This window comes from Capra hircus, chromosome 18, assembly GCF_001704415.2.
Source record: "Capra hircus breed San Clemente chromosome 18, ASM170441v1, whole genome shotgun sequence".
NCBI lineage: Eukaryota > Metazoa > Chordata > Mammalia > Artiodactyla > Bovidae > Capra > Capra hircus.
Genome location: NC_030825.1, coordinates 50,770,173 through 50,788,016, shown reverse-complemented (window position 1 = coordinate 50,788,016; position 17,844 = coordinate 50,770,173). Strand labels below are relative to the sequence as shown.

The following is a 17,844-nucleotide window of genomic DNA, read 5'->3' as shown; positions in this document are numbered from 1 at the left end:
GACAGGGAAGCCTGGCGTGCTGCTGTCCATGGGGTCACGAAGAGCTGGATACGACTTGGAGACTGAACAACAGAGAGAAAAAGTTGCTAAGGAGCTATGCGGAGTCATCTTGGCACAGAGTGGGGAAAACCTGACTGAGAATGATCTCAGAGGAGAACAGAGCCAAAGGATGGAAAGACATTCCGGATGAGTATCTGAGCCCTGGATCCAGCCATGCCTGAAGCCAGAGTGCAAGCCATTTCCCCTTCTTCACTTCAACTGCGAGAGACAGACGTCCCTGAATCTACAGCCAGGGACCTGATGGGGTACTGCATCTCTCTCACCCTTCCCCTAGGGGTCCCCAGGCCCTCTAAGACTGCAACCAAAGCGCTGGCAGTGAGAACTTTATTAAGGAAGGGTGACTCTGGCTCCAGACAAAGGAGATGGTGTGGGGTCTTGTAACAGTAGGAGGCTCTGGCCCTCAACCCAGGGCTCTGACAGGAAGCGAGGGAGGCACCCGAGTTCCCCAGGACCTGGATATCCCAAGGCACCATGGCAGCTGTGTTCAGAAGGAAGTTTCATTGAGCTTCTTCTTGGGGGGTGCGAGGGGAGCTCCGAGACCCGAGGAGGGCCGGGGGGCTGGTGTTGGTGGCCGCCGGGGCTCCGGTCCACTCCGCACCAGTTCCTGGCAGCGCTCCACGAAGCTGCCTCCCCCGCGGCGCCGGGCCTCGGCCTGTGGGGGGCTTGGGCTCCCCCGACGGCTGGACAGGGAGGTGTTGCTGAAGGCTGAGTGGAGACTGAGGGGGTGATGAGGGTCAATGAAGGGCATCAGGGTGGAGCTGGGTCCCCCTCCCCTAAGGCCACCATGTTCTGCCCTCTCCCGCACTGGTCATGCCCACCTGGTGAGAGAGGTCCGGGGTGAAGGGCTGGGGAGAGAGCCCCTGGAGGAAGCCAGTGGGGCTAGGTCACACTGCTCCAGCTGTTCCATCAGCTCTTCCTCTGTCAGGCCCCCTGCTGGTGGGCAAGGAAGCAGGGTCAGGGGCAAGACAGGGGTCATAGGCCAAGGGACAAAGGTCATGTGCAAAGACTGAGGTCAGGATAGGAAAAAAAGGTGCAGAGGTCAAGGAACAAGGGTCAGAAGCTAAGAGAGACAGCTTAGAAAGCAAGGGCAAGGGGGCTTCCCTGGTGGCTCAGAATCCGCCTGCCAACGCAGGAGACACAGGTTCAATCCCTGTTTTGGGAAGATCCCACCTGCCACGGAGCAACTAAGCCCCTGCACCACAACTATTCAGCCTGTGCCCTAGAGCCCGGGAGGCTCAACAGCTGGAACCAGTGAACCCTAGCGCCTGCGCTCTGCAACAAGAGAAGCCACTGCGATGAGAAGCCCGAGCACCGCAGCTGGAGAGCAGCCCCTGCTCTCTAGAGAAAGCCTGCTCGAAGCAACAAAGACCCAGCACAGCCGAAACTAACTAACTAAAATTACACTTAAAAAGCAAGGGTAAGGAGGGGTTGAGGGTAAGGGGTCAGAGGGTCAGGGCTTGGAGAGGGCAGGCATGGCGAAGGAGGTTGTGGAGAGGGGTTCAGTGTGAGACTGTGCAGTGGGAGTACCAGGGGCCTGGCCGAGGCCGTCCATGGCGGTGGTCAGGTCCCACATGGCCAGGCTGCCGTTGGCCTGGCCGGTGAGCAGGTAGCGCCGGGGCCGCGAGCCAAGCCTCCGGGAGCCCTCACACTCCAGCACCGTGAAGGCGGTGGTGGGTGAGCCGTCCACGGAGCGCACGGAGCACACCCTGAGAGGGGAGGGCGCAGGGGTACCTTGGTCACACCAGAGCCTGACCTGCTCCCTCTTCTCGTCCTTTACCCTTCCCAGGCCTCTGTCCCCACCATTATGACTTCCCTTCCTGCCTCTCCGATGAGCACCCAAGCTTCTCCGTCGCTCCCAGACCTTGGGTTCCAGCCCTGCGGGTCCAGTGGCCTCCTGGAAGTCTCCAGCCCCACATACCCATCATGGGGCCTAAATGGGACTCTCCCCAGACCTGTTGCCCCCCCTGCTCCTGATTCAGGAGAACGGTGCTCCCTCACTTGCCAGCATTACCCACGGTGGGTCCACTCAGCCTCCTGCCTCTCTCCCTGGGCCCCTTCCCCTCTCCCCATCTGGCCCTGGTCAAGCCCTACCCTCTCCAGCCAGCCATCTGTCCCAGCCTCCTCTCTTCCAACCTCCAGTCCATCCCCCTGAGCACAGCCTTGGCTCCCAGAACATGCGCGACAGTCTTGTTTGTTCCATAGGATCGGCAAGGCTCCGCCCTGCTGCAGCCTCAACGCTCACCTCCAGCTCTGTGCTCCAGCCCCCAGAGACCACAAGCATGTCTCTGGTTACCTCTTTGGCCATTCCAGCCTTGGCACATGCTGCCCATTCAGCCGGGCACACCTGTCCCCTTCCTCCTTTCTTCTCTTTGCCCCTATTTATCCTCAAGGTCTTTGTTCAGAGGCCCCTCTTCAAGAGACCCCTGTTCCCAGGCTGACGCAAGCACCGCCTCTGGGTTCCCATGGTTTCCCATCCTTCCCCCATCCCAGCCCTCACCGCCACCGGCCCCCATCCAGGCCACAACTACACAGGTACCTGGGGTTGTTCCAGCTTCACTCCCATTCACACCTGTCACACCTTTGATACCCCCAGGCCCTACACCTAGGACCAGGCTTGCGCTCCTTCCCAGCCTCAGCTCCTGCGGTGCCCCCTTGGCTGAGATGCCCTTCTGACCTCTGTGACCTGGCTGACATCCTGCCTCTGCACTGACCACCCTCCCTGTTTGACGGGATGGTCCTCACCGCTGACCAGTAGATGAAAGACGCACGAACAGCTGGCTGGCACTTGGCACCACCTTCTGAATGAACACTTGCTGGTCATCTCGCTCACCGTAGGGGCCTGGGCCAGGTAGAGGGGGTCTGTCAGGGCCAGCTGGGGTCTCTGGGACCTCCAGACCCTAAGACTCTGCCCCTTTCCCCACAGTTGAATCTCCCAACCCAGGACTAGGTCTCCATCCCCAGGATGCTGGAGCTGGGCAAGGTCAGAGAGGGTCGAGGGTCAGCAATAGTCAGTGGAGTTCAGGCACATCAGGGGGAGTGTCCTGGATCGGCAGGGATCAGTGGGGGTAACAGAATCCAAGCGGGGCAGCTGGGAGTAAGTGGCGGTCAGGAGGGGTCAGGTGGTGGTCGGTAGAAGTCAACTCCATCAATTGGGTGGGTCAAGAGAGGCCTTCAGGGGTGAGGAAAGGGATCAGCGGAGGTGGGTGGAGGTCATGCAGGGTCTGTGGGGGTGGGGGCCAGGGGCTAGGAGGCACCAATGTCATTGCCAGCACTGCAGCCGCCGTGTCCGTCGGCCGACTCCAACGCCAGGATCTTGAACGAAGCGAGCGGGGTGGAGCCGGGCTGGGTGGAAATCATGCCGCGGAAGCGAGTCACGGACCATGTCCGCACGTGGTTGCTGTCGGCACAAACTGGAGAGCCAGAGGGCAGCAGCAGGTCAGGCCTGGCAGGGGAATGGCCACTGCCTGACCTTCCTGAGCCCCGAGACGATCTCCTTTCCAAGGTGTTGGGATCCCAGCCCCTCTGAATTCTCCCCTTTCTTCATCCTCTCTTCCCCAGAATTCTAGAGTTACCAATCCTGTTGGCTCTGCCTCCAAGTCATTCCAGAGGCTGATCTTGCCTTTCCCTTCCCACTGACCCCAACCCGCCCCCACCCCGGTCCTGTCTGCCTCATCTTCTGCCTGGACCACCGCAACAGCCTCCTCCCTGGCCTTCCTGCCCACCAGTCTGTCCCTATGTGCAGTCAGAGGGACCCTGTGAGCACCTGCATCAGGCCACAGCCCTCCTCTGCTGGGAGCCCTCCTGCGGTGCCATCTCACTCAGGCTTAAGGACCAAGTCTTCTGCAGGGGTTACAAGGTCCCCCTGACCTACCCCATCACCTCCCACCCTCGTCCTCGCCCACTCTACTCTGGGCTTCCTTAGGTATGTCAATCGTCCTCACGTCTGAGAGCCTTCGCAGTGCCTGTTCCCTTTGCCGGGAATGCTTGTCCCCGTTGATCTGCACTGCTCATTTCTATTCAAAGAGCTTCATCAGGAAGGAATTCCCGAACCACGCACTCTCATGACCCTGGTGCTCTCTAGTCTCTTACACAGCCTTGTTTTTATTCACGGCCCCCATCACTGTCAGTGATTTATATTTGTATTGATTTATCATCTGATGCCCCAACTAGGGGGCTTCTCTGGTGGTAAAGCGTCTGCCTGCAATGCGGGAGACCTGGGTTTGATCCCTGGGTCGGGAAGATCCCCTGGAGAAGGAAATGGCAACCCACTCCAGTACTCTTGCCTGTCAGCTCCACAGGGTAGGGACTTGGCCTGTCTTGCTTATCACAGTATCCTGTGCCTGGCAATGGTGAAATTGATGAATTCTCCCCTCTCCTGGCAATTCACTCTCCCCCAGACTGCTCTCCTTCACGGAGTTCTCTGGAGGCCACTCCCCACACCAAGTCCCTCCCCAGTGGAGACCCTCATCTGCCTGGCCTCATGCTCCCAGCGGAGCCATCACTCTTGCAGGGAGAAAGAGGCCCGGGGCAGCGGGGTGAGACTCACCTGAGATGAGGTGCTTCTCCGAGAGCATGATCTTGGTGACAGGGCTGCGGTGCACGGTGAAGGTCTGGAAGAGCTGAGGCCCTGAGCCCACCGTCTCGGGGTGCTGCACGATGACCCGCACGCCCCCTGAGCTGGTCCCGTAGGCGATCTCAATCCAGTTTCCACTGTCACCTGGCGAGGAGCCGGGGAGGAAGAGAGGGATGGGGTCACAGACAGACAGAAACTGGGGCAGGGAGAAAGAGTCAGCAAGGAACAGACACGGAGTCAGAAAGTAAAAGGGAGGGGAGAGAACAAGGCGATGGAAGAGAGAGGGATGGAGCAGACAAAGAGAACCGGAGACGGAGATGAAGACACAGAGACAGAGCTAAGAGGAGTCGGGGAAGAGAGAGAAAAACAGAGAAAGTGGTAGAAAAGCAGAAACAGGGAGGGTTATAGAAACAGAGACTGACAGAGAGAAAGACGGAATTTGAGAAAAACAGGAAAACATGGAAAGGGACATACAGACAGATAGCAGTGACAATTCCCTGGCAATTCAGTGGTTAGGACTCAGCACTTTCACTACCGTGGCCAGGGCTCCATCCTTGGTCAGGGAGCTAAGATCCTACAAGCTGCATGGTGGGGAAAAAAAGTTTAAAAAAAGGCAGCAAGACAAGAAAATGCAACCCTGTATGCCTGAGGGACTCCTCCTCCATTGTCAGCTTTCCACAGGGGAAAAGGTATGTTGTAATGTCACACACTTAATGGACCATCTTAAGGAATGTGGGTAAAAGGTGGTTTTAATATTTTGTGCATGAGTTAAAAGCAATGAATTCAGGTGATGCGTAGCAACATGGATAGACATTTAATTTAAGGCAGGATAAGTGAAGTGAATGGCACCCCACTCCAGTACTTCCACATCCATGGAAAACCCCACGGATGGAGGAGCCTGGTGGGCTGTAGTCTATGGGGTCGCTAAGAGTCAGACATGACTGAGCGACTTCGCTTTCACTTTTCACTTTCATGCACTGGAGAAGGAAATAGAAACCCACTCCAGTGTTCTTGCCTGGAGAATCCCAGGGACCGGGGAGCCTGGTGGGCTGCCGGCTATGGGGTCGTATAGAGTCGGACACAACTGAAGCAACTTAGCAAAGTGAAGTGAAAATCGCTCAGTCGTGTCCAACTCTTTGCGACCACATGGACTATACAGTCCATGGAATTCTCCAGGCCAGAATACTGGAGTGGGTAGCCTTTCCCTTCTCTAGGGGATCTTCCCAATCCAGGGATCGAACCCAGGTCTCCTGCATTGCAGGTGGATTCTTTACCAGCTGAGCCACAAGGGAAGCTTAGGCAGGATGGATCAAAGTAAAGTATATAAACTGAGATATATACTCAATACTGTTTATGCAAATTCAAAAACATGTCCATAATACGCATTTTTTAAGGGCACATACAAATGAAAAGATAAATATTAAACATGCATGACAGAACAGTGCCATGTGGTGAGGAGAAAAGGAGTAAGTCAGTGAAATAAGAAAAAGGCCCTTGGGAATTCCCTGGCAGTCCAGTGGTTGGCGCTCCGCATGCTCCCTGCCAAGGACCTGGGTTTGATCCCTGGTGGGGAATTAAGATCCCACAAGTTGTGAGGCATGGCCAAAAATAAATAAAGTTTAAAAAGAAAGAAAGGGGATTTATGCGATGACAGGCTGTGAAGTTAAATGTTATTAGTTTACTCCTGCTAGAAAAAATGTACTGTGACCTCTACCTCACACCGCACACCAAAGTTAATCTGAAATGGAACAGAGACCTATGTGTAAAAGCAAAATATGCAAAGCTTCTAGAAGAAAATATAGGAAAAAAGTCTTTGCAACTTGCAGGTAGGGAAAGACATCTCAAGCTCCAGAAAGCACTAACCATAAAACAAAATTAATCACTATGCAAAGTGAAAAAAGCCAGACACAAAAAGCCATAGACTGTATGATTTCCTTTACATGAACCATCTAGAACAGGCAAATCCATAGAGACAGAAGGCGGGTTAGAGGTGCCTGGGGCAGTCAGGAGTGGGGACAGGCGTGACTGCCAACGAGCGTGGGGTTTCTCTTTCAGTGCTGAGAACGTTCTGGAGTTAGATAGTGGTGATGGTGGCATAGCTTTGTGAATCTGCTAAAAATCACTGAACTGTGGACTTTATGGGATGGAGATTGTATCTCAATAAAAACAAATAAAAAATTAATCTATTTCTCTGCATTTGCGATCAAGAAAACAAAACACAAAGACTGTTCCAAGTTGGAGAACTCAGCTTCACCCCGTGTAAGACACACATCCTCTTTTTGTTTGTTTTTATTTCAGATTTTTTTTTTTTTGATGGGGGCAGTATAGTTTGGCCACACCCTGAGGCTAATGGGATTTTAGTTCTCTGACCAGGACTCGAATCCAGACCCTCTGCAGTGAGAGCACGGAGTCCTAACAACTGGAGGGCTAGGGAATTCTCAAGTCACACATCCTCTTTGTTTTAGTAGCGTGCAAGCATCATGCCCTAATCACAGAGATGGGAAAGAAACACAAAGAAGAGCTACAAGAGGTCAGCTTTGCCCTTGGTGGAGAAGCCTGCCATGGCTAGCACCTAGCACAGTGCTTACATATAAGTGGTGCTTAGTAACTGTGGAATGACTGAATGAGTTGAATGTGTCTCCCTCTCAGTGTATCTCACTGGCCCATGCTACGCAAGTGTCAAGGGGTGGGGAGACTGCCATGGGCTGGGGCTGGGGCTGGCTGCTCGTGGCAGAGGGGCAAGGCTGAGCCATAGCTTACTGGTCTTGGGGGTGAGGTAGACGCTCAGGGCTGTGACCCCGTCCTCCGCCGGATCCCGGTAGAGCTCGCTGACCAGGAGGTCGTTGTCCTTCATGCGCAGGGGGAATTTCTGCACATCTGGGGGCAGCGGGGGTGGGCGGGGCACGGAGGATAAGCGGGTTGGTTCAAGGTAGCCCAGCCTTTCCCCTCCTCTCCCACCTCCGAGGGGAGGCTCTCGGATAGCTGGGGTGCTGGCCGCTGCTCACCCACATAGTAGATGGAGCCGTTGTTGCAGCCCAGGAGCAGGAAAGAGCCGGCAGCGTCGTAACTGGTGATGGGTTGCACCTCCTGGACCTGCGGGAGGGGAGGGCTGTGGCCAGGGTGGCCCTCGCTGCGGCGCCCCTTGCGGCGGGCCTTCGCCTCTCTGCTCCAGCGCCACCCACCAGGCAGGGTTTCTAGGCTCACTCCTCCCAGCCTTGCCTGGCCCAGGTCTGCATCCCTGACATCTGTCTCTGAACGACTCTTGCTGGGCGCTATTAGTCTCTCCTTGACTTTGTACTTCTGACATCCCAACACTTCTTTTTTTTTTTTTTTTTTTGGTCAGGCCATGCAGCTTGCAGGATTGTAGTTTCCCAACCAGGGATTGAACTTGGACCAGAGCACTGAAAGCATGCAGTCCTAACCACTGGACTGCCAGGGAATTCCCTGACATTTTTTGTTTGTTTGTTTGGTTGTTTTCTCTTTTATTTATTATCCCTGACATTTCTTTATTCATCTCCATCTATCTCTCTGTGGTCCTTTCATCTAACACAATCATTTAGTCCCGGTCTTTCTCCATCCACCCTCTTTCTCGCTCTCTGTCTTGCCTCTGACTTCCTGTTTCTATTTATTTCTCTCCATTTCTGTTTCTTTCTCTCTTCTTTCTTTGCTTGTCCATCTCTCTTACCCAAACTCACACTTTAGAAAACAACGCTGTAGGTGTATATATATGTTGAACACACACATATTTTACATGCTGGACAGAGCTTGGGGTGAGTGCAAAGAAAATGACAGACGTTTGCACATATGTCTTGGTTTCAGCCTCCTACACCATCTCCCCTTACCTGCTTGGCCACCCCAGTGCCTGAAGATCCCTCTCTTCCTTCCAAAGCCACCACCCATCCTTCATGTCAGCTCAGCAGCCCCTCTTCCAGGAAAGCCTCCCAGATCCTCATTAGGCCTTTATCATATCCCACCTCACCCTGACACTGCATCTGGCCCACTACCAGATTCTTTGGTTCTTTCCTGGTCAGGTGGGCCAGAAAGGAACCCCTCCTTGGGTCTGGCTTGCCTAGACGACTGGGAAAGAGGCAGCCAGGCTGGCCAGCTCCCTGACCTGCCAGTGCTTGGTGACAGCGTTCCACACGCCAATACGCCCGGTGTGGCTTGTGGCGATGAGCTGGTTCCCAACGAAGAACAAGGCTTCCACAGGCACCCCCAGGTGGAAGACTCCTGCAGAGGGTGAGAAGGGCTCGGCCAGGACCCCCCTCACAGTGGGAGAAGTGGGATGGCAGGGAGAACTCCGAGGGCCAGAGGATTCAAGTCAGTCTTAGAGTCTTTACAGACTAGAGGATTCCAGCAGGAATTACAGAGGATTACGATGGGCTAGATTCCTGCTGGGGTGTGGGACTCTAACGGGGCGTGGAATTCAGCTGAGATTTTCAACAAAGGCAAAAAACCCTACGGGTGGCAGAGGATTCTCACGAGGATTAAGATTGGTCAGGGAACAGATTAGTCTCAGGAGTCAGATTTCTTCTAATGGGAACAGATTCTAACAGGTTTGGGGATTCTACTGGCATGGAGAATTCGACCAAAGCAAAGAGATCTAACAGGGCCGTGAATTCTGACAGAGGAGAGAACTGTATGTGGGTGGATTTTTCTACCAGACCAAGGAATGCTAATGGGATACAGAATTTCAAAGGGTTGGCACATCGTAACAACACAAAGTCTTACAGGTATGAGAATTGTGTAGGGTGGCTGTTTTAACAAACCACAGGTTGGAGCACAATTATAAAGGGTGAAGGGGTTCTAGAAAAAGCCTGGGGCCATACCTATCTCAAAGAGAAAGTGAAAGTGTTAGTTGCTCAGTTGTGCCCGACTCTTTGGGACCCCACAGACTGTAGCCGGCCAAATTCTCCAGGCAACAATACTGGAGTGGGTTGCCCTTCCCTTCTCTGGGGGATCTTCCCAACCCAAGGATCGAATCCGGGTCTCCTGCACTGCAGGCAGATTCTTTACCGATGAGCCACCAGGGAAGCCCAGGCTCTCTCTCTTACCTATCTCAGAGCCACCGCCTTCTGGCTGCAGAGCCCACAGCAGGATCTCGCTGCCTGTGGCTACTGCCACCATCTTGTCATGCTCTCCCAAGGCCCCACCAAGCACCCGGGCTGTGAGTGCCAGGCGCTCAATGGGCCAGTCCAGGCGGGGACTGGAGAATACCAGCTGCCAGCCGGAGGCTTCCTTCAGCCTGGACGAATGAGGGACATCACCAACCTTCACCCTGAGCATCCCCTACCCGCATCAACAGGGCTCAAGGCCTCCTCCCACCACCCTCCCTGAGCACCTATAGCAGACAAGAAACTGGGTATAGGCCACGGCAATCCAGTTGTGGTGTCCACACACCAGGCGCACCATCCCCGGCTCCTCGGGTAGCCCTTAGGGGGAAAGGCAGGGATCAGGGCAGGGTCACAGGGCCCACTGGCTACCCCGATCTCCCATGAGACAGAAATGTACCTGATGGGGAGGGAGGGGATTTCTCATCCAGCATTCGGCCCAGCAGCCCTGCATTGCCCAGGTTGGGGGGCATCGTGTTGCTCCGTCGGACAGGGGCTGGGCGGCCCCCTGCTTGCTGGGGCCCCACCAGGCTGTGCCGGTTGCGCCGCTTCACAGGGAACACTATGGCAGAAAGAAGGGGCAGAGCAACAATCATTGTAATAACTGCAAAAACTGTCACAGAGTAAACACTTAAAATGTGCCAGATACTGATTTTCCCACACAGGTAGCATCGTCTCCTAGAGAAAAGATTTTTGGTGGTGCAGAGACATGGCATTAAGTGACACTGAATCACAGTGAGCTGCTCCCTTATCAGGTCCTTTGAGCCCATCACAAAGAATCAGTCTGGGGCTGCGATGATAATGATACCCCTTCAGTGTCTGTTAATCTTTCCTTTTAAGAAATGGAAGCCTGCTCCCTTGGCAGGCAACAGCATCTACCCAGAGTTTACTTACACTGTTATGTTTAAGGATTATTTCACATCCACTTATTTATGGCATAAAAAGCAGTGATATAAAGCTTCTATTGAAAATAATAATAAAAAAAAAACAGGAACAAACTAAAAGAACAGTAGGTCTTCATATTTGGCAAACTTCATGAAGGTGACAGGTACTGACTGAAGTTAGGGAAATAAAGTCATAAACTGAACTCCCCAACTCTGTACCTTCTACCAATCAGCAAAGCATAGTAGACTATAGTTCCCAATAACCACGGGGGCATATTTTTCATGACCAGTGGACTGGCTGCTCCTTGGGGATTACAGTCAATAACTCTCCTTTAATATTTCTCCCCTCCATGCAAAGGACACCAGTTCTCCCTAAGACTCTCTACAAGGAAATCAAAACTGGACTACAACTTCCATCAGGCTCCAAGGCAAGCTTGAGGCTCAAGGGGACTAGATTGGCCCATTGCCTCACTGGAAATGCAGTTTCCTACTTCCTCTCCAAGCATGAGTCAAAGCATCTGATGTAGAACTACAACTACCATAGTGTCTCAGGGATCACAGCTGAGGCAGGCAAGGGCTGCAGCCTTATGGGAAATGTAGTCTTTAACCCCCCACCCTCCATTCCCACCCCATATTCCTTAGTAGTTCCCACCTGGTGGAGGCAGGTAACCAGTAAAGAGGACGTTTCCACAAGAAGATCGATCCAACTCTTCAAGAAGCTGTAGACGACGAACTGAGGCAGAAGGACTCACACAGGCTGGGACTTGGAGAAGGCTGAGGCAGAACCTTTTCCCCTCCCCTATCTCCTTCTCCACAGAATACCACCACTCCCAATACCACTGGACACCAAATCCAGTGCCCTCAGCTCTAACCCCACCTTCTTTCAGAAGTGAGAAGAAAGAGAGGGTATCATTAGAGGGCTAGTTTTCTATAAGGATTCTAAGGGGGTGGGCCCACTTACCCAGAGGAGTCAGCCCATAGAACTGGGCTTCATGGAGGAGACTGGAACCGTGGACACCCCTGGGTAGTAGAATTGACTAGGTGTCAGGGTTTGGGGAGTGGGAGTGGGCAGAGAATTCTGAGGACCAAGATTCTGAAACTGCACAGAGAATCTCAAGAGGTAGCAAATGTTGATGGTATCAAGATTCTAAAGAAGAAATGATCGGGGTGGTGAAAACGTGTGTGTGTGTGTGTGTGTGTGTGTGTGTGTGTGTGTGTGTGTGTGTGTGTGTGTGTGTGTGTGTGTGTGTGTGTGTGTGTGTGTGTGTGTGGGTGTGGTGTGTGTGTGTGTGTGTGTGGTGTGGTGTGTGTGTGTGTGTGTGTGTGTGTGTGTGTGTGTTGGGGAGGGATATTCTAAAGAACTTAAGTGAACATTCTGAGGGGAAGAAGAGACTTCTCAAGGGGTAAAGACGTGGGGGACTCCCCATTATCTTCTATGCCCACCTAGGGTCCAACTCTTTGGTGCGCAGGAAGTTGAGGATGGGAGCGAAGACGGTGGGGTCCCTGTCGATGAAGATCTGCGGGGAAGGGAGGCAGAGAATAGATGGGGCAAAGAGCGGGGCTGAGTGGGGCTCCTGTCCCTCCTCCTACCAGCCGCCCCGTTTCAGCTCTCGGTCTACTCACGGCTCCGGTCTCATCTTTCAGTGTCGAGATGCGTCCGCTCAGAAGACTGCAGGGAGGGGACGCAGAGGTGTCACGGGCCGGAGTGTGTGTGACGGGGAGATGAGGTCTCCCCATACCCAACCCTCCCGTCCCCAACGCTAAACTCGCTTCCCCAATCACCTGGAGAAGAAGGAGTCTGGGATCCAGGTGAGAGTCTGGCGAGAGGTACTGAATCTGTGCGGGGACGGTGAGCGGACGCGAGATGATGGAGGATGAAGAATGCGGCCCCCAGTCTCAGCACCGGGTAAGCTTCCCTCCCTCCCCCAGCATCCATCCAGGCTCCCGCGCCTCCAGCAGGGGGCGGAGCAATCCTTGATGGACAGAATTCCCACCGCGGGAGAGGCGGGTATTCCCAGCCGGGTCCCCGGCCCCGAGAGTAATGACTCAAGAAACTCTTACACTCACCTCTTGCCTCCCACATTCAGATGAATCACCTCTCCGGGAGGCCCTCGACCCGGGACCCCGTCGACTGCTGGGGCCGCGGCCGCCATGGCCCCCGGGCTAGCCGGCCGGCCTGCACCCGCTTCCGGGTGTGCATCCCGCCCCCGCCCCCACCGCTTGCTCATTGGCCTTCAGACTCCCAGAGCAGCTGGCGATTGGGCAAAACGCTCGCCCATCGCGGTTCTCTTCTCCGCCTCCTTAAAGGGTCCCGCCTTTCCTGTCCTGGACGGGGCGGACCGAGCGGCTCCTTTGGGGAAGTTTAGTTACCACGGATAGCAGACCGTTTCTCATCCCTCTGGGAGTCCCAATTTAGGAGTGGCATCTAGGTGCTTAATCGGGAACACGAGTTTAGACCTCGAAACTAGTCCACACCAAGAGGGACATCTAAATGTCCTCCGTAAAACAGTTTCTTCCTGTCGCTCCACCCAATCCTCCTGGGCGCAGCCCATGAAACGCGAAGAAACCAGCATAGACCGTCAAAGCCAAAAGATTTATTATAGGTACATAGAGTGTGCGCCTGCCACACCTCTCCTCACCCCTGGACCCCAGCGGCTTCTCCAGGTGGCCATGGGGGCTGCCCACAACCCAGTTCTCCCGCTCCCCAGGGAGGTGCTCCAGCCAGAAGCATGCAGGGGGGAGGGCTTCCCCTCGCCCCTCCCCTCACGATGTCTTATTTACAACTGGAGGGGGGAGGAGAGAGGAAGACAGTTTTGAGCTTTGACGCCCCTCCCATTAAAAGCCTTCGCGGATGCGGGGCGGGGGAGGAGGAGGTCGACGTTTTGCAAAAATAAACTAAGGAATTACCGCATGGCTCTGAGACAGCGGAGTGCGGAGGCTAGGGCCCCTTTCACGCCTCCTTCCCAGACAGAGATCAAGGCAGCATTGGAAGTGAGGTAAAGGCGGGGAGGGGGCGTCCCCTCCCCACCCCCTAGCACCCTGGATGGTCCAGGGGACCTCACCAGTGCCCCCATGCCCGTCCCTAGGGCGGAGGGAGGTACGGGAATTATCGCCCCTACCCCCCCAGCTTCGTGGGGCAGGGGGCTTGGCTCAGCTGGCCCCTTACCCGTCCCCCGCCCCCCCCAAGCTCAGTTATTGCATAAAAATAATGGAGCCCCAGCACCTGGGGTGGGGGTGGCGAGCGGGAAGGGGCCGAGATATGGCTATAGGGGCAGCAATCCCCCCACCACTTCTTGGGGTGCAGGAGAAGTCCCCTCCTTTCCAGTGCCAGTCATGGCGCGTCCTCAGTGTTGGTGGGACTAGGGGCTCCCGCCCCTGCGGAAGAGAAAGTGTCTTTGTGCCCACGGTGCAGGGAGGAGGGTCGAGAAGGTGGGAAGTCACTTCCGGCGCCCGCTGGCCCTGCGCTCCCCTGCCTCCCGCTTGGGGTTGCCCTCATCTGTGGACGACGTGGTGGGTTGTGTCTGGCCCCAGCGGGCGATTTCGGCGTGTTCACCAACCGAGGCAGCCACAGCCTCCAGCCAGCCGTTCATCTCCTCCTAGAGGGAGAAATAGGGCACATAGTCGATATTTGGAAGAGAGGAAACTGAGTAATATATGAGTCTGGAATCTGACTGCCCACTCTGAACCTCAGCTTCCTCATCTATTAAACGGGGTAATAATAAAAATAACAACAACGATGATGACGGTGTAAATAGTAACTTAGTTACTTAGAACCTATTTTGTGCCTAGCTCTTCCTTAGTGGCTCAGACAGTAAAGAATCCCTCTGCAATGCAGGAGACCTGGGTTCGATCCCTTGGGTTGGGAAGATCCCCTGGAGAAGGGAATGGCAACCCACTCCAATATTCTTGCCTGGAGAATTTCATGGACAGAACAGCCTGGCAGGGGGCAGTTAGTCCATGGGGTCACAAAAGAGTCGGATACGACAGAGTGACTAACACACACACACTGTTCTAAGCACTTCAATGGATCAACTCACTTAATCCAATGCAACTGGATTACATCTAACTCCCACTATAGAGATAAACAACAAGAAACAATAATATCAGCAGACACTGTATTTTCCCAGCTCAGTAAGTATTCTAGTTGTATCAACTTATTTAATTCTCACAATAACCCTATGATGGAAAACTATTTTTACTTCCATTTTAAAGATAAGTAAAAGAGAATAAAGGCCTACTTCATAGCTTCTTGGGAACATGAATGGGTATCAAGTGTTACTATTTTTAACATCTCTTCAAACCACCTCTGTACCTGCTCCTCCTTCCCTTCCCTTTCCCCTTAGCCCCAGTCCCAAGGTCCGCTCACATTCCTCCCTCTCATCTACCTCCTCAACCCCTCCCCACAGGCCTGTCCTGGTCCAGCCTTGTGCTTTCCCACCTAGGTCCCTGCCTTGGCCACCTCCTGTGCTTCCCTCCTCCATTCTTGCCCTCTCCAATCCACCTTGCACACTGGTAGCCAAAGGGATCTTTCTTAGGCAGCACTGTAACCTTCCCTTGCTCAAAACTCTTCCACGGATTCCTCATGCCCTTAGAATTGTTTTTTTGTTTGTTGTTCTGTTTTTGCAGCTTGTGGGATCTTAGCTCCCTGACCAGGGATTGAACCCCAGCCAGCCCTCAGCAGTGAAAGCAGAGTTCTAACCACTTGACAGCCAGGGAAGTCCCTCCCTAGTGTACTTAGAATAAATGCTAGCCTCCTCTGAATGACCCACAGTGTCCTTAGAGATCCAGCCTCAGGGAACCTTTCTAAGAAATTTCTTCCTTGAACTGTCCTTCAGCACAGTTAACCCTTTGCAATTCTGTACCTCTGTTTCCTTACACTTGCAGTTCATTGTTTTTTTATTTTTTTAAAGCTAATGCCCTCCTAACTTTTCAGTCTCATCTCAGAAGCCAAGGCAAAGAAGTTGGACTTTATCCTGGGGCCTCAGGCAGCCCTTCTGATCCTCCATCTCTCACAGTTTGGCTAGGAACTTCTGAACTCTCATTGCCATGGGCTTGCCCACTCAGCCCAGGTAACTCTGGCTTGCACGTTCCCTCTTCACAGCCCCATCACTCAGGGCCAGGAGCCAGCCAGCCAGCCAGGTGGTTCCTGAGGTTGGAATAGGGAGAGAAAGGAACGGATCTCACCTCATCTTTAGCCTGGAGCAAAAACTCACTGCCGTCCTGGGTCCTGTGGGAGAGGACACAAGACTTGGGGGCTCCAGAACCAGGGGCCCAGCCCACCCATCCACCCATCTACCGACTATCCTCCAGGGGAACACGGTATTGTTGGGAGGGGGAAGCTGGGTCTGGAAACCTCCCGCCCGCCCATTGAGGGGGCTCACTGGAGCTTGAAGACATGCTTCTTTTTCTTGTAGTCACTAGCCACCTCGCTGGTGGCCTTGTGCAGGCTGAGCAGTGGCTCCCCGCCGTGTGTGCCCCCGGATGCCGGGCCCTTGGCGTCCTTGTAGAAACCCAGCTCCCCCTTGCTGAGCACGCAGTACAGGCTCACCCATGACCTGGGGCGATGAGATGGGGCTCAAGGCAGAGTCGAAGCACTCTGCCTGGGTTTTCTTCATTGATACCCTTTGGGGGCTGAATATGCCTGAGCCTTCCTCCATCTGGGCCTTTGCCCTAGTTGAGCCACACGCTGGGAGTACTCCTCCTTATGGCAGTTGTGAAGCTGAGAGGAGTGTCTCTGTCTCTGGGAACCAAGCCTTTGCCCAGACTGGCCCCTGCTGGAACTGCTCTTCCTTATCCCCTCCCACGCTGAAATTCCTGAAGGCAACACTTAGGCTGTCTCCTCCACAAACCTTTGCTTGGGCATGTTTCTTGTTACTCCTCCACCCCTGCTCACCCTCATCCCCAGAAGGGCTGATCTACTGGCCTACGCCTGAAAAGAGGAATTCTTATTTCCCCATTCAACCAAAGCCCCAACCAAAGAGGAAGTCTCCCACAAGCAAAATATTCCTAAGGTGCCCCTTGGTCTCAGTACAAGGAGGAAAGGCTAACTCCAGACCCCACAGACGAAACCTCAATGTGTCCCGCTCAACTCATTCTGCTTGGTCAACTCTTCCCTTTTGGGTTCCACCTCTCACTAGATTCTGACTCCCAGTTGGACAATCCCGAGCTGGACTCCCAAGAGTAGACACATCATTGTTAGGCCCCCCATCCGGAAGGAAACCTATATGAGGTGCCCCCAACTCCTCAGTTTCGGATCAGTCTCTCATCAGACCCTTCCACAATCTGAAACTGAAATAAATTCACCCACTCTACTCTTTGGCTGAAGGACCTCTCCAGGCTCCACCTCACAGATCTTGAGAACCCTCTAGACTAGATCCCATATCTAGTTTGCTGTTAGCTCTAGTTTACTCCTGGGTTGGTTGATCTGAGACTTGAGTAGCAATAATGCCTTCTTCAGGTCTCGTCCCATCTAAGCTCCGCCGGCTCACCCATTGGACACACTAACTTTAAGCCCCAGTTCTCCGGTTCGTTGCTTGACTCTTTGAAGTTAAGGCCCCCTTCTCAGGCCCCACCTACCCCGCCACCGGTTGGGTGCCCAGAGTTTTGCCCCACCCCTTCACCTATTCATTCATTGGACACTGAGCTTGGAACCCGCCTTCCAAAACCCCGCCCACACGCTCACCGGTTGGACGACTTGCGGTTAGCGTCGAGCTCGCGCTTGCGCAGCAGGAAGCCCTCGTGCTGCACTGTATGAGTGGGCGGTGGTGGAGGCGCGGGGGCGGAGCCGCCCTGGGCCGGGGCGGAGCGCGAGCGCCGGCTTCCCCCGCCCTCACCACCCTCTCGGGGCCGAGGCCGCCGTCTCGGCTTGGGCCGGTCCCGAGCCCGCGGCCGGTCCGGCCGAGGTGTCCGCTCGGGCGGCTCAAGCCCGTTGGGCAGGCGGCCGGGGGGAAGTTCGCGAGGCTGAGGCAGCGAAGGCTGTGTGAAGGGAGGGGGAAGAGGGGTGCTGTCCATAGTGGGGCGTGGGGGGCCATCTGTCTGGGGGAACTGACGGGCCTGGGGGGTCCCATCTGTCTGCAGGGCTATCTGTCTTGGAGGCGAGTCTGGGAGGACCTCAGGGTTGGAGTCCCAACGCTTAAGGGCTCCCCGGATCTTGGGAGTGGGCCTGTCAGGACTCATGTTTGGAATCCCTCTAGATATTGGGGGTATGGGGTCTGGT

At 54.5% G+C, this 17,844-nt stretch overlaps 2 protein-coding genes across 5 annotated transcripts in view; both read right to left on the bottom strand.

Annotated features, from left to right (window-relative positions):
• On the bottom strand, nt 367–12,831 carry SHKBP1 (SH3KBP1 binding protein 1). Of its 2 annotated transcripts, none has more exons than XM_018062433.1 (18): nt 12,696–12,831; nt 12,411–12,464; nt 12,252–12,297; nt 12,072–12,145; nt 11,590–11,648; nt 11,281–11,361; nt 10,145–10,306; nt 9,975–10,065; nt 9,688–9,878; nt 8,748–8,863; nt 7,639–7,726; nt 7,394–7,510; nt 4,607–4,777; nt 3,315–3,470; nt 2,803–2,899; nt 1,588–1,766; nt 879–990; nt 367–776 (listed from the first exon to the last, which is right to left on the bottom strand). In XM_018062433.1, the coding sequence occupies exons 1-18, from the start codon at nt 12,779–12,781 to the stop codon at nt 545–547; spliced, it is 2,112 nt and encodes a 703-aa protein (XP_017917922.1). In that variant the 5' UTR covers nt 12,782–12,831; the 3' UTR covers nt 367–544. The 2 variants fall into 2 exon arrangements, with proteins under 2 accessions (XP_017917922.1, XP_017917921.1); XM_018062432.1 differs by having other exon boundaries at nt 368–776; nt 879–993.
• The window catches only part of SPTBN4 (spectrin beta, non-erythrocytic 4), a 78,673-nt gene continuing 74,036 nt past the window's right edge, over nt 13,208–17,844 (bottom strand). For 2 of the 3 annotated variants that reach the window (XM_018062428.1, XM_018062430.1), the window contains 4 exons: nt 17,311–17,603; nt 16,010–16,183; nt 15,813–15,855; nt 13,208–14,224 (listed from right to left, as the gene is read on the bottom strand). In XM_018062428.1, coding sequence (XP_017917917.1) covers nt 14,066–14,224; nt 15,813–15,855; nt 16,010–16,183; nt 17,311–17,603 — 669 coding nt within the window. In that variant the 3' untranslated portion in view covers nt 13,208–14,065. Of the gene's footprint in view, nt 14,225–15,811; nt 15,856–16,009; nt 16,184–17,310; nt 17,604–17,844 lie in introns of those variants that run through there. The other variant, XM_018062429.1, reaches the window with a different exon arrangement.